At 40.8% G+C, this 16,638-nt stretch overlaps 1 protein-coding gene across 1 annotated transcript; it reads left to right on the top strand.

Moving 5' to 3' along the window:
* The first annotated feature begins 298 nt into the window (after positions 1–298).
* Positions 299–12,975, top strand: LOC113018422 (uncharacterized). The gene is made up of 12 exons (XM_080296902.1): positions 299–1,135; positions 3,535–3,942; positions 5,962–6,393; positions 6,783–7,184; positions 9,523–9,957; positions 10,109–10,363; positions 10,454–10,702; positions 10,839–11,096; positions 11,177–11,479; positions 11,580–11,849; positions 11,971–12,054; positions 12,201–12,975. Exons 1-12 carry the CDS (start codon positions 846–848, stop codon positions 12,265–12,267), a joined length of 3,453 nt encoding a protein of 1,150 aa, XP_080153028.1. The 5' UTR covers positions 299–845; the 3' UTR covers positions 12,268–12,975.
* The last annotated feature ends 3,663 nt before the right edge of the window (positions 12,976–16,638 follow it).

Genomic DNA, 16,638 nt, shown 5'->3' with positions numbered 1-16,638 from the left:
TGAGGCTCATTTAGTGAACAACGGGTAGCACCATTGGTCGCTCGTCCCTGCAGATTGCTTAACCAAGTGGCCCATCATTGTATGAATTTTTTGGTTGCTTGAACTGCTATTTTAATTACATCGTCGTAGTGAATAATAATAATCAAGCAACAATTAACTGAATGTTAATGTTCTTACCCTGCGGTTTAACTTCTACAGCACAAGTCTTGTAATTAATTTGCAACACCATTGCCTTGTCAATAATAAGCCTGTGTGCTTTTGATTGGTAATATAACTACCATTATTAAAAATTAAACAATGAAGCAACCACCAGGGAAAATAAACCTGGTCCACAAACACTAGTAAAGGAATCAACAAATGTGCTCTGAAAGCTAATCTACAGATATTATCTCCATTTTCCACATACCTGTGCCGGTCACTGCCATCTGCAACCAAGATTAGAGCAAAATGCTGTGAGAGACTGGACAGTGGGCTACAGGCGCACCTTATAATAAAGTTAGAGGAGATTCGGAGAAGTGACTGTATTTACAAGCACTACTCCAAAGTGAAATACTTACCACAAAGAATTTCTCCCTACAGTTATGAGTAAGGAATACAGTTAGAAATATGAACAAGATGGAGTCCATAAGTAGGTTGTATTTATGTAGCTAACATCAAATCATCACTAAGTGTTTCCTTCTTATTGTTCCAGTGTTCATCCTCCAGTAGAATTTTATAAAGAAATCAGGTTCTTTGTGAATCTGTTCTGTGCAGCAGCAGAGAGAGCGCAGCAGACAGGAGAGAAGATACTGGAGCTGTTATCATCAGTGTGCAGCTTTGAAACATTCCCTCTAAATAACAGAGACATGGGTGTTGAAGAAAATGAATATCAGTCTGACTTCCTGCTGGATCTGTACTCCCATGTGAAGGACTGTGAGACTAAAACAGGCTTGAGTGTCCTTCCATCATTACAGTCAGTTTTCCAGTCAGCTCCTGCAGTCTGGTCCATAAACCTCTCAGAGAGAAAGACCTCCATCCTCCTGGAAGTGCTGAAACTCCAACCAGAGAAGAAACAAGTGAAGCTGAGAGGCTGCTCACATGAAGAGAGTGAAGTGAGGAGTTTCCTGCAGTGTCTGCCTTACATCTCACACCTCAGGTAAATAAGTCATCATTTCTGTTACTATATACTGTATCTGTTCAGAAATGTATTGCTGGGATATTTTAAGCTAAACAAATCCAAAAATTATTTTTACAAAATCCAATAGTGATATATTTTTTCATCATTATTGAAACGATATTTGTGACTTCATTTATATGTTATCATATTTCAGTTTTATTTCAGTTCTTCCCTTATTTAAGAGGGAAACATTGCGCCCTGTAAACAACTGTGTTTATTAGACCTTTTCTTCAGCTGAAACATGTGCAAACATACATAGAAATACAGCATAGAGAGTAGAAACAGTTTGTAAAATTCTAACAACCTTTTTAACAAAGCCTGAACTCTTTGGCTACGTTCACACTGCAGGTGAAAGCGCATCAAATCCAACTTTTTTGACCCTATGCGACCCATATGCGATCATGGTATGACAGTGTGAACAGCACAAATCCGATATTGTCAAATCCATCCTGGGTCACTTTCGTATGTGGTACTGAATCCGATACATATCTGATGTTTTAGAAAGCGACTGCTGTTTGAATGGTCATGTCGCATTAAAAATACGTCTTTTACGTCAGTGACACAAAACAGACGCCAATTATCAGCACCGGAGAAGACATCGTGAACGCTTCCTGGCCATCCCGTGTAAATGTTAGTGAAACTGTTAGGAAGACAACGTGAACATTTTATTTGTACTGTAAAATCTGCAGATTCTGACAGAAATCAGCAACTATCCTTTGAAGCACCGCTCCTCTCTAAAACAGCAATAAGGATCATTATTAGGCCATATGTAAATAACAAAATAACTTTATAACTTAAAGCAAAATTGGGAAACATAAAGTCCGAAACAAGTCTTTATATTAAGGGCTATCAGTCAAACAATATTGTTTGCTCTGAGTCTAAACAGAGCGCGTTGTGTGTGACGTCGTCTTTTGCGGATGCGGGCCGCTTTGAGGGTTCACACTAGAGCACATTTGCTGTCACATTTTATTTGTAGTGTGAACGAGCAGACAGAAAAATCAGATTTGATCAAAAAATCGGAATTGAGCATTAAGACCTGCAGTGTGAACGTAGCCTTAGTGTCAGGGCTAACAAGTGGGTGGATTCAGACGTAGAGTTGGAGGAGCTCAACAGTGTGTTTATTTACAGTGCCAAAAATATTTACAACAATCTCAACAATGTGCAGGGGGAAAAGGCATTCTGGGCAGGGGATCCAAAGTGTCCAAAGTGTAGAGTGCTCTCACTCTCTCACACTCAGGGTCAGGCTCGTGACACCACAGGAGAAATTCCAAAAAAACTGTGCATAGGGAAATAGACGGTCAAAATCTGCAACGGCACAGGCAGAGCACAATGCAGTCAAGGCCAGGGTTACAACTAACTGTTTCAGTTTAACAATCCAGTGATTGAAAAAGGAAATTATAAGCCATCAATGAATGCACAAGTAAAATAGTAAACACCCCTTCCAACCTAATTCAGAAACTGAGTAGGAAGGTGAAGCTACTGTTGTACAAGATATGAAGTGTAGATGTTGTTGTTCCACTCATGTTCATCACAAACCACAAACAGCTACACTTCAGTGCGCAGTGATTGCACACACAGGATTAGTGTTTGTGTTAGAGCACTTCGCTCTCGCTCTGCAGGCCTACTTGTTGTTCCTAGAGTATTTAAAAGTAGAATGGGAGGCAGAGCCTTCAGTTTTCAGGCCCCTCTTCTGTGGAACCAGCTTCCAGTTTGGATTCAGGAGACAGACACTATCTCTACTTTTAAGATTAGGCTTAAAACTTTCCTTTTTGGTAAAGCATATAGTTAGGGCTGGACCAGGTGACCCTGAACCCTCCCTTAGTTATGCTGCAATAGATGTAGGCTGCCGGGGGATTCCCATGATGCACTGAGTTTTTCCTTTCTCACTCAGTATGTGTTAATAGACCTCTCTGCATTGAATCATATCTGTTATTAATCTCTGTCTCTCTTCCACAGCATGTCTTTATCCTGTCTTCCTTCTCTCACCCCTCCCTGAGCCTGGTTCTGCCGGAGGTTTCTTCCTGTTAAAAGGGAGTTTTTCCTTCCCACTGTCGCCAAACTGTTTGCTCATAGGGGGTCATATGATTGTTGGGTTTTTCTCTGTATCTGTTATTATACGATCTACTGTACAATATAAACGCTCTGAAGCGACTGTTGTTGTGATTTGGCGCTATATAAATAAAACTGAATTGAATTGAATTGTGAGTCAGTAACAGTCTAAAAACAATGTTCAGCTGCTCTGATGGAAGACGGTTTTAAATGGACTTTCATTATATACAGGACACACATGGACAAGATGGAGTCCGTCAGTAGTGTGTGGTTGTGTTTATGCAGCTCAGATCAAATCTCCACTAAATGTTTGTCTTTTGATGTTTCAGTGTTGATCCTGAGAATTCAGATTTTTGTGAAGAAGCTAAGTTCTTTGGGAATCTGTTCTGTGCAGCAGCAGAGAGAGAACAGCAGACAGCAGAGGAGATACTGGAGCTGTTATCATCAGTGTGCACATATGAAAGATTCCCTCTTAAAGAGAAATGGTGTGATTTTCTTATGGACCTGTGCTCCTATGAGACCAAAACAGGCGTGAGCATCTTACCATCATTACAGTCAGTTTTCCAGTCAGCTCCTGCAGTCTGGTCCATAAACCTCTCAGAGAGAAAGACCTCCATCCTCCTGGAAGTGCTGAAACTCCAACCAGAGAAGAAACAAGTGGAGCTGACAGGCTGCTCACATGAAGAGAGTGAAGTGAGGAGTTTCCTTCAGTGTCTGCCTTATATCTCACAGCTCAGGTAAATTAATTCTACTTTACATGTTGAATTCTGCATCAGGAGAGCTGCTCTGAGGGAACCACAAAAACTGGCAATTATGGAATGGAAACAGTTTGGGGGCACAAAGCTATTTTTTTAAATACCCAAACATTCTGGCTTGATAACACCTAGTTCAAAATAAAACATTTATTTTGATTAATGGCAGTTCCTTTCCCCAGATAGATTAGATTCATATAGAATCACTCTATGCTGAGAAAACATTCTTAAATCATTGTGTAATTTCCATTTCTGCAAGAAGGCAGTCTTGCAGTCGAAATGCTCATGTTTGGAAAACATATGCTCAGCTTTGGGGTCAGCTGGCTTGGGTGGCTTAGGAGACTCAGACTCAGGGGTTCAGGCCCATGATAAACAGTTTCTATGGAGCCAGCTTAGATTTAGACATAGAAACAACAGCCTGGACAAGGCTGGGCCTGGCTGCAACAGTGACCTTAGGTGAGGAATGTGACAATGCCATTTCCTCTCAGAAGTGGCAGCTGTGACCAATGGGTAGAGAGTAGAGTCCAAGGTAGTTGTAGTCCCTCATCTACTCTTGCCAAAGGTAAATAAATCAGAACTTTTCTGAAGCCTCCTCCCAAATTGTCAACGTTGCTTCCGTATGTTCAGGGCTCCAAGTGCGGCTTGCCCATAAGTGGTTGCTGGGTGCATTACTAGCCAGAGTGTACTATAGTGTTTTGCAGTATAATCACCCAAATGCAGATTGGAAGACGGGCAAAAGTGAAATGAAAATGCACCTGTAATAACTATGATATGAAGCCCACAGTAGAATGTCCATAAGAAGAAAAGACAAACTAAAGCCAACAAATAAACATGCTTTAACCAAAGACAACGTGGGAAATACAGTTATGTCCAAATATATTTGGACACTGACACAATTTTTTTTACATGTTTACTGAAACATATCCCAATTATAGTTATATAATGGACATGGACATAATGTGTAAACTCTCAGTTTTCATTTAAGGACATCCACATTCAAACTGGATGAAGGGTTTAGGCGTTTCAGCTCTTTAACATGTGCCACCCTCTGTTTATAGGGACCAAAAGTAATTGGACAATTGATTCCAAGGTTAATTCATGGGCAGGTTTCTTTGTTATGTAATTATGAATTAAGAAGATAAAAGTCCCGGAGCTGATTTGAGGTGCTTGCATGTGAAAGATTTGGCTCTCAGTAGATTGCCTGCAGTCAAATGAGCTCTCCATGCAGGTGAAACAAGCCATCCTTAATCTGTGACTACAGAAAAAATACATCTGAGAAATTGTTACAATATTAGGAGTGGTGAAACCTACGGTTTGGTACATCCTGAAAAAAAAGAAAGCACTGTTGAACTCAGCAAAAAGACCTGGACTTTCACGGACGACAATAGTGGTCGTTGATCGCAGAATCATTTCTGTGGTGAAGAGAAAGCTGAAACCAACATAATGGAGAATATTTTTAATTAGGCTGTGCCTCAAACATTTTAAATACAGTAGTTATAAAAGCAGCAAAGTTCTGTGATATTTTGGTTGATGGTTCCATAATTATTTCTGCAACATTAAGTAATAATTTTTTCCATAAAACCATTGTACTAGTTTAAATTGTAATATTTACTTATCATCATTATATTTATACCATGACTTTATCTACGCAAGATGCTTTACCAAGAGGGATTCAAATGTAAAACTACAGTATTTTTATGTATTTATATTTAATTAAATATAAGAGTTAAAGTCCCCAGTATGATAATAGTCACAAGATAGAGGGCACACCAAATGTATAATTTAAAGAGCTGGGTACTCTGTATGCAGCATACACATAAATGACAATCATGACCCAGTTTTCAACCCTAATGGTGCAAGAAAGCAGCAGTCTCATCCATGAGGAAAAACTCTACTAATATACAATCACTGAACTGTGGGGATACCTTCACTACATTCAAAATGTACCATGTCTTTTCATGAAATACTATCAATACTCTTTTTTTCCCCTTTTTCTTGTTCCAGTTTTTTTACTTTATGGGCAGATGAAGGAGGAAGGTTTTTTGGGAATCTGTTCTGTGCAGCAGCAGAGAGAGAACAGCAGACAGGAGAGAAGATACTGGAGCTGTTATCATCATTGTGCGCATATCAAACATTCCCTGTTAATGACACACATACAGATCTTCAATATCAGTGTGATTTCCTGCTGGATCTGTACTCCCATGTGAAGGACTGTGAGACTAAAACAGGCTTGAGTGTCCTTCCATCATTACAGTCAGTTTTCCAGTCAGCTCCTGCAGTCTGGTTCATAAACCTCTCAATAAGAAAGACCTCCATCCTCCTGGAAGTGCTGAAACTCCAACTAGAGAAGAAACAAGTGAAACTGACAGGCTGCTCACATGAAGAGAGTGAAGTGAGGAGTTTCCTTGAATGTCTGCCTTACATCTCACAGCTCAGGTAAATGAACTGTATTTTAAATGGTTAACTCTATGGTTTTGTGAAAGACTGGGATCAATCCCTCATTTCTTTATATTTTTCCAGACTTTCCTGGTTTCCTGGCTGATTTGTTTTAGGATACCATATATATGTCTTTCACTTTAATTTTAATAATATTATTTATGTCTGTGTCCATGGCCTTTGTATTGTTAGTCCAGTCCAGTTTATTGGCCCAGATGCTTCTCTAGGCAATTCCACTGGCACCGATCGACAAAGTCCTCGGTCAGTTTTCTGTCTTTGTTGGCCCGATTGATGATGAGGCCAACAACTGCTGAGTCATCAGAGAACTTTTGACGGAAGCAGTTAGCAGACAGTTAGCATCACTAAGTGTTTCCCTCTCATTGTTCCAGTGTTGCTTCTCGGAGGCAAGATGAAGAAGTTGCAACCTTTGTGAATCTGTTCTGTGCAGCAGCAGAGAGAGAACAGCAGACAGGAGAGAAGATACTGGAGCTGTTATCATCAGTGTGCAGATATGAACGATTGCCCCTTAAAGAGAAATGGTGTGATTTTCTGATGGACCTGTACTCTTATGAGACTAAAACAGGCTTGAGTGTCCTTCCATCATTACAGTCAGTTTTCCAGTCAGCTCCTGCAGTCTGGTCCATAAACCTCTCAGAGAGAAAGACCTTCATCCTCCTGGAAGTGCTGAAACTCCAACCAGAGAAGAAACAGGTGGAGCTGACAGGCTGCTCACATGAAGAGAGTGAAGTGAGGAGTTTCCTGCAGTGTCTGCCTTATATCTCACAGCTCAGGTAAGTTAAACTAATGCTTAGTTACCAGGTGACTTTGAAAGCAATTTTTAATTTACAGTCTAATAATGTATTTAAGCATTTTTTTTGTTAATCTAATCTGAAGTCATCATAGCTAATAACACACATGTAATTAGACCCTTGTCCTTCTATTTTATCTGCCTTGGTTAATATTTAATCATAAAGTTCTTCACTCTTTTTCTACTTTACATGATTAGCTTTATATAAGAACAGATAGATTATGGGTAAAAAGATATAACAACAACATTTTGAGACCTGTAAATCTAAATATTATTTAACTGTAGCCTGGCTAAATCAACCAGCCCAAAACACAGATTATCTTTGGGGTTCTTTTAATCTGAATTATAAAGTAAGCGTCCAGATGAAAGGTTGTAAAAACAAGGAAATAAAATTGCTACACACAGTTCTCATCAAGTAACAGCTGTGTGCACTGGTAACCCACTGCTACTGCAGGTAGTTGTTCCAACTTTTCAGAGTCTGGAACTCAAAGATGTCTAATGTCAATGTGTGACTGATATAAATCCGTCCAGAAACAAAACAAACTTAGCAGTGCAAAAATAACTCTAGTGGCTTCTCCTGCTAAATTACAGAGACCAAATTAAACAGTTAACCACAGTACATTTTCCCTCTTACAAATGAAACATTACAATACAGATGTGAACTCAAATACATACAGTGCATTAATCCAGCAGAAAAACGGAGTACAGCTCCCCCTGAGATGATTAGTGAAGTCAAACACAGCAACACCTGGTGCCTTAACTATTCCACCCTTTGCGCTTAAACAGACCATGCAGTGAAAACACAGCGTTGAACACCCATGTTACACCAATACAAGCTAGCACTTCTGTGAATGTCTCCGTAGATCCCCATCATCCCTTGCGCTCCCAGGGGTACCCCAAAAGAAACAGAGCCAGCCAGTGGCATGTCCCATAACACTGACCTTCCACCTGGCTACATTACTCTTTTAAATAATTATATATTTCACTGTCACCAATATTATATTTACCCACTGTGATTTCATCCACACAGGATTATATGTCAGTTAAATGTCAACTTTACTCCATTTCATACGGAAACATGTTCACCGCTGTGTTGGACTTTGTCAGTTGTGTGTTGCTTTGAAGTCTAATGGTGTATTTTACATACATGTATGAGTTCATGAAACTGAGCTGTTATTATGGATTAAAGAACAACAACCAAATTACATACTGTTCTTTTCAGAGTGCTGATTTTGGTTGTTATTTTTTAGGTATAATGACTTTACAATCTCATTTATTTAATAAAAAATAAACTCACAGAGCACTGATTTAACGACAATAATTCAGTCTTTATAAAATTCACAAAGAAAGGAAAATACTCCATAAAAAAACAGAATAAGTTCAAACTGGTATTTGTTATATGATATGTTTTGCATTCTCCACTGCAACCACTGAACATCCAAGGTATGGACATTGAGGCTGTGGACAGCTACAGGTACCTTGGTGTTCATCTGAACAACAGACTGGACTGGACTCATAACTCAGACGCCCTCTACAGGAAAGGGCAGAGCAGGCTGTACCTGCTGCGGAGACTCAGGTCGTTTGGGGTGGAGGGCCCACTCCTGAAGAAATTCTATGACTCTGTTGTGGCTTCTGCTATCTTTTATGGTGTGGTCTGCTGGGGGCGGCAGCATCTCTGCTGGGGACAGGAAGAGACTGAACAGGGTGATCCGAAGGGCCAGCTCTGTTCTAGGATGCCCTCTGGACCCAGTGGAGGTGGTGAGTGACAGGAGAACGGCGGCTAAGCTGTCATCCCTGTTGGACAACATCTCCCACCCCATGCAGCAGACTGTGACAGCACTGAGCAGCTCCTTCAGTGGGAGACTGCGGCACCCACGGTGTGGGACGGAGAGATTTCGCAGGTCTTTCCTCCCCACTGCTGTCAGACTCCACAACAAAGACTTTAACTGATCAAGCACACACATCCACACATGTGCAATAATACTAAGTGCAATAATCCTTTCTGTCATCGTTGTATTTTTACTCAGTTGTATATAGTATTTGTATTTGTATTCTATTTTTATCTTATTGTATATTTATTTTATTTTATTCTACTGTATATAGTATTTTATTTTATTCTATTCTGTACAGTTGTGTACTGTATTTATTATTATTGTATTCTAATTTTTGCCTCATAACTTTTGCACTGTCCACTTCCTGCTGTGACAAAACAAATTTCCCACGTGTGGGACTAATAAAGGTTATCTTATCTTATCTTATTGGCTTTTCATTGCTGTTCAGATGACCTGCATATGTGTAAATATTTCTTCTTGTTGTTCCAGTGCTGATCCTGAGACGTCAGATGAAGAAGCAGTCAGGTTCTTTGTGAATCTGTTCTGTGCAGCAGCAGAGAGAGCGCAGCAGACAGGAGAGAAGATACTGGAGCTGTTATCATCAGTGTGCAGATATCAAACATTCCCGTTTAATGAGAGATACATGGATGATGACTATCAGTGTGATTTCCTGCTAAATCTGTACACCAATGTGAAGGACTATGAGACTAAAACAGGCTTGAGTGTCCTTCCATCATTACAGTCAGTTTTCCAGTCAGCTCCTGCAGTCTGGTCCATAAACCTCTCAGAGAGAAAGACCTCCAGCCTCCTGGAAGTGCTGAAACTCCAACCAGAGAAGAAACAAGTGGAGCTGACAGGCTGCTCACATGAAGAGAGTGAAGTGAGGAGTTTCCTTCAGTGTCTGCCTTATATCTCACAGCTCAGGTAAGTGAAACTAATGTTCTGGAAACAGCTTCACAGGAAGTGAAATTATAACTCTCTCGTGTTCTTATAAAAACCATTTATCTGCTGTCCACTTTGAATCTTTAGTTCTTGGTGTTCATCATTTCTGCTCTTTTGTCTCTTTGATCTTCAGGCTTTCCATCGACATGTCCTTGCTCCTGTTTCAGTGGGTAAGAAGAGGCAGAGTGGTCTGTCCGCTGGCTGTGGAAGAGCTTTCTCTTGTGCCTAAGAAAGCTCGACCATCACAGAGAGTGATGTTGAGGGCTGTCAGTAGTTTGGCTTCCCTGCTGAGACACTGGACAGTCGAACGGTTGGACCTGACTGAGAGCTGCATCCCTGCTCAGGGTCTGATTACTCTGCTGCTCCATGATGGTCCTCTAACAGTCAAGTAAATGTCTTTCCTGAACATCACAGGCCAAATAAAATGTAGTTTTTAAAAACAGATTAACTTGTTTTTCTCTCTCTTTATTTTTTGCAGACTGAGTGAAGAGAGCTTCCAGCAGCTTCTGTGTCTCCTCCATGAAATCCAGGACAAGGACTTGACGCTGTCCTTCTTGAGTAAGGTTGGTGGAGACCTGACCTCCTGCTGTCTGAACTGGGAGCTTCTTCACTATCTGCTGCAGCAGGCGTCAGCTCAGACCATCACTGTGAACCTGAGGAAGAACCTCTTCTTACAGGAGGAAACCACACGTCTGCTTCCCTTTCTGGACAGGATTGTGTTTAAAAGGTGCTGAATGTAGTTTGATCTTTTACCAAACACAGTTTCTGCTGTTTAATCAGGAGGATTTGAAATGCTGTCTCATCTTTAATCAGCAGTTTATGGATCCTTTAAACAAAGTTGGAAATAAACTGTTTATTTTCAGGCCCAGTCCCAGCTTTGTGATGAGCTCCATCAGAGAGCTCTGCAGAGCTCATGACAGTCACGCTGTGCCCAGTTTACTGAGGTCACTTGGTCATGTGATCAACCTGAGCTGCAGAGAGCTGGACTCAGTGGACTGTGCTGCTCTGATCTTCATCCTCAAACACGGAGACAGAGTCAAACTGAACCTCCTGTGGACCTCCATACCAGCAGAGGGAGCAGAGTCCATCCTCTTCATGCTGGACAACGTTTCTCATCTCAGGTCAGATATTAGAGCTTGTTTCTCAGTGCTGTCCAACACAGTCATCAGCTGGTTCATTTCTGTATGTGTTTTCCTTGCAGTGTTGACAGGAATCAGCTGCTGAGGTTCATCCACTGCTGTGCTGCCTGTGACGTCCAGCAGGAGGCAGCGTCAGGCCTGCTGAGGACTCTGCAGCACAGCTTGGATCTGTCCTGCTCCTCCTGTGTGGAGCTACCAGAGGAGGATCAGCCTGAGCCTCTGAGTCTGACTGCTGATGACTGCAGGGCCGTCTCCACCATCCTGACACACAGCAGCCGGGACACACAGCTCGACCTGCGAGACTGTGAGGTGGAGGACAGCGTGCTGGACCTGCTGTTTCCTGTCCTCCACAGGGTCCACCTCAGGTGGGAAAGACCACAGAAGAGTCTAAACCAGAGAGAAGCTTGTTCACACTGGTGTTGATGCATCCTGACAGTTTCTCTTTGCTCTGTTTGTCCTGTTTAGAGTCAGTAAAACTGTCCTCGTCCAGCTGCTGTCTCTGGTTCCTGTGAACAGTGAGAGGGACACAGTGAGGCGGGCGGTGTCCCTGTGTGCAGCCCTGGGTGGAGAGCTGGATCTCAGTCACAGCACGCTGGATCAGAGGGTCTGTGGGGCTTTGGTCCAGATGCTGGACTCGTGTGAAGGGCTGACAGAGCTGGACCTCAGTCACTGTCAGCTCACTGACCAGCTGCTGCTCCCTCTCATCACACATCTGCACAAAGTCCAAGTCCTGGAGTGAGTGTCACACACTGATCCTTCTCTGGGAGGCACCAATAACCATCAGCCTGTTCACACACACTACAATAATATGATGTGCAGTGATCACTTAGAGCCACTTGTTGTGTTTGTGTTACAGTCTGAGTCACAATCAGATCACTGATGCTTCGACTGATGTGTTACTGCAGCTGCTCTCCATCAACCCCTCCATCGACTGTGTGCGGTGAGCCAACATGAATCAGTCTCCATCAGTGAAGGAGTTTCTCCTCAGACTCTCAGAGGAATCATTCACAGTCTGAGCTCACATGGATTCATGTTGTTCTGAGTGAATGAGTAACGTCTGCTCTCTCTGCTTTGGTCTCTTTCTAGACTCTACAGCAACAACATCGTGCACAGAGCTGCCTTCAAGGAACACAAGCAGTGTGAGATCTGGTGAAGCACTCGTCACCATCATCATCATCATCATCATCATGATGAACATCATCATTATCTGGGATTCACTGGTTTCCTCTGTTCTTGTCGTCATTACATGAAAATAGTGGGTGGAGTGGGAGCACTGATACTGTGTTCATGGACTCAGTGTAATGTTGTAGTGTACGACACATTGACATTAGATCAGATGGGTTTTGAAGACCATCTTAATTTTTTTTTCTTTTTTCTACAATGACTTGAAGACAGTTTATATGGAGACAACGAGCAGCCAACAGTGTTTGTTTCAATTACCCACTGTTGCTTTTGTTTCTGAGCTACTGCAGATTTTTCTTTGATGAAGGTCAGATGTCTAACTGGTCATGTGATGATGTAACAGTCCTGGGTCTTGGACCCACAATTTTGAGTTTTGCATTCTCGGTCTAATCTTTTGGATTTCAAGTCTTTATTTCCCCATGCAGTTACTTCCTGTTTTATTTTGATAGTCATTTGTCTGTGTTCCTTTTGTTTGCTTGTCCTGATTGGTTTCAGCTGTGTCTCATTCCCTTAATCTGCCCACTTTTATATTTACCTGTTAAACCTGAGAGTCCTGCATACTGGCCTTGCTGAAACTTGCCAGATGATCATCTTGATGTTTACACATCTGATATTTCTGTAATAATTGTGATTCTGTTATTTTATTATTGAGACAAAACACAGAAGCCATCACCATTTATCAGTGCAGTGAGTCGGTCATATTTATTATTTGTACTTTTGTGATAATGGTATTTATTCTGGTCTACATGCTTCAACAGGACAAAGTAGAGAGACTCTACAATGATGTCTCAGATTAACGATGCAATAAGTGAGCAATCAGGATAAAACCGTGTTTGGTACTTTAACATAACTGGAAGAAATGATCATAAACATGTAAATCATTTTTAGTTTGTATTTCATGTTAAGAGATACATGTGATAATGATCATTTTCTGTCCTCTTTCTGTCTCATTTATAATGAGGGGTGGCTGTAGCTCAGGGTAGAGCAGGTCAACTACTAATATAAAGGTTGCTGGTTTGATCCCTGGCTGCTCCAGCCTGCATGTCAGATGTCCTCAGGCAAAATGCTAACCCCAAGTTAAGCACAGAGAAAGTGCCTGTATGAATGTGTGGATGAGGCATGTTGTGTAAAGTGCTTTGAGTGCTCCAGGGGCCCGTTCTTCGTACCTCGCTAAGTAAGTTAGCTGGATTTGATTGTTGACGATTTCGCGTGATCCTGGATCGTTCGGTTCTCCGAAGCTCATCCGGGACTTGCTGTCATAGCAACAGAGCCGTAAGCGTAAACCTGCTCGGGAGCAGGTTCACTTTATGTAAACAGGATTAGATCGCGGCCACTCAGGTATGTCCGCTTCATTTATACGAAAGCAACAGCGATATTTTACCACTGTTTCACCATAAATAAATATTATCAATGTAACTAAAGATAATGCAGTATTTGATTCTTTTATTGATTTCATACAGATACATACAGGTCATTTCCTAAAAAAAGGGAAATGTACTATTAACATTCTATTACATGTATGTGATTATTACAGATGCAATTCATATTTTAGAGTAGTAATAGTAAATTACTTCGTGTAATCAAGATGAGACCACGGCTATAAAAGCGAAGGTGGATTTGGGAAGTCTGTCGCAGCCATGTCCTGTCCGTTTACGCGAGCAGCCCATTGCGGAAGGTGCAAGATTGATAAGGAGAGTCCTCAGAATCCAGCGTATATTGCGGGACAGACAGGATCCTTTCGCTCAGCGCGACAGTGTGCTCATTGAGAGATATCGATTTTCCCGTGAGGGTATTATTTACTTAACCAACTTGTTGACGAGGGGGTGCAGGACCACCACCTGTCTTTTTTTTTGCTCTGCCCTTTTCTTGGTTGCTGTTATAAACAAACAAACAGATTATTTCAGGGTCTCTGTCCAAGAGACGAAAAGCAATATAAGTGATAAATATTACCATTCTATAGAATATTCTTATATTTCACTTTTACTTGTTCCCATGTTCTAGTGGGTCCTGTTGTGGCTCTAATGTGAAAGGGGATATAATGTAATATAATATAATATAATATAATATGGTGTAATATAATAAATCTACCCTACCGCCTACTGGTGTTGGCCAGAGGGGCCGATGGCGCGATATGGCAGCCTGGCTTCTGTCAGTCTGCCCCAGGGCAGCTGTGGCTACAACCGTAGCTGCCTCCACCAGTGTGTGAATGTGAGAGTGACTGAATAGTGGCCTTGAAAAGCGCTATACAAATCCAATCCATTATTATTATTATTATTATTATTATTATTATTAAATTACTTACGAGTTTAATTTGTCAGCAACTTTCTGCCAGCCCTCTCTCCTTGCTTTTGCAGCCTTTGCAGTGTTCCCTTGCGTTTTAATTAAACTCTGAAACTCCTGAAATCCCTCAATCAAGAGTTCTTGCTCTGCTGCCGAAAAATACCGAGCGCGCTCCTTCGACATTTTCGCCGACCAATCAAAGGGTTGCCGATCAATGTTTCTACTATCGATGCATAGCCCCTGTTAAGCCACCCAGTGATCTCACATTACTTCATCCAGCTATACTAGAGGTGGGAATCACCATACATCCCACGATACGATATTATCACAATACTTAACGCACGATACGATATTATTGCAATTTTTTAAAAATATTTTGCGATATTCAGATTCTGTACATAAAGGTAAACTTTATCAATATTCATTTTATCTAATATCAAAGTCTCACACTCAGTCTCTCATTTCAGTCAGTTTTATTGTTGACAAACTGAACGGTTTGTATTACAGTCTAGTCCAACTTAACTGAATGCAACCATCTGGTACAATTATATTGTATATTGTATATTATATTATATTACAATTAAATTAAAATAAGTAAACTGTCATGTTTATTCCTGCCAAAAAACAGTTAAACACATTTGGACAGTGAAGGAATGTCAGGATTCTTGCTCAGAAAAAGGATCAACATGCTCTGAAGTCAGAGTTCCAGTCCACAAAAACCTTTTTTGTAACAAAATATCGATTTCTGCTGTCCCTGTATCGATACATTATTAGTAAACAAAATATCACGATACTACACAGTATCGATTTTTTCCCCCACCCCTAAGATATACTAATCGTCAACAGCAGGTGTGTTCGGAGAACCGGAATAGCGAGCTCAAAGTTGGCGCGATGATTTGACCTTGGATGTGTCATTTGATCTTGGATGTAGTAAGCGATGTACGAAGAACGGCCCCAGGAGTATACAAAAACACTGTGCAAGAATTTATCCTTTAATGTATTTCAGGTTTTTAAATGTAACTTTTTTTTACCATATTAATGTAGAGCTTCATATAGACTGGGGGAATAAATAATAAAAGTTTGGATGTCTGTAATCGACGTGATTCTGTTTCAGTGATTGTAGTTATAGAAAGTCAGTCATTATACAGTATCTGTAATTCAGGAAATTTGTACAGAAACAAAATGCCAGCTTGAGAGGGATGGGGAGATTGTATCATTCAGGAAATACTTAACGAGTATGTCAGTCTCATTTAGATAAAAGATCCAGCAGACTCGGATGTGTCAGTACAGCTGGCACAGTCGCACAGAGGAACCAGGATCACACCACATCATTTTCTCTTTGACAGTGTAACATCAGAGCATTAAGCTTTTGGATTGTTTGACCACACATACCAAAGGGCACCAACAGGAAAGACCCTAATTTACCTTTAAGCCCCATGTACAGGTAGAATTTTTCACTTTTACTGTTACTTTAGTCTTCTTGCTATACTTTAAATAACTTTTCAGTTCTATATTTTTTAGAACCTTTGTTTACAATCATTTATTTGCATTACACTGATGCCATGTAACCAACACAGCATATTGCATGTCAGGCTGAAAGGTTAACATTCTGGAAAATTATTCAAAGACCTGAAGTGAAACAAACCTGATTTCATGGCAGAATCATAACTAATGCTCTTTGTAAGCTGATTTCAGCCCCTAAACAGTGGCCGAAGGAAAGAATCTGCAGAATAATGTGGACACATGTTAGAAGTTTCCTGTCGAGTGTACAAACACTAACACCTCACCCACACAGTAAAGTGTGTAGCTAGAAAGAGTGATATTAGTCTATATTAGGGCTGCCACAAACGATTATTTTGATAGTCGACTAGTCACCGATTATTTTTGCGATTAGTCGACTAATCAGATCATCATCCATTGAACGTAAAAGTACAGCTTATTGCACCAGCAGCATCTGCTCTTATATAACTATCATTAGCTTACAGCTTTAAGTGTTTAAGGTCTGTGCTAACTAAAAATAAAGACAAGATGATAGTTAATTGAATTCTAATTAAATGTGCAG

Source organism: Astatotilapia calliptera, chromosome 23 (genome assembly GCF_964374335.1).
Source record: "Astatotilapia calliptera chromosome 23, fAstCal68.1, whole genome shotgun sequence".
In the NCBI taxonomy this organism is placed as follows: domain Eukaryota; kingdom Metazoa; phylum Chordata; class Actinopteri; order Cichliformes; family Cichlidae; genus Astatotilapia; species Astatotilapia calliptera.
Note: the sequence above shows the minus strand (reverse complement) of the source record. Positions and strands in the feature narration are given on the sequence as shown.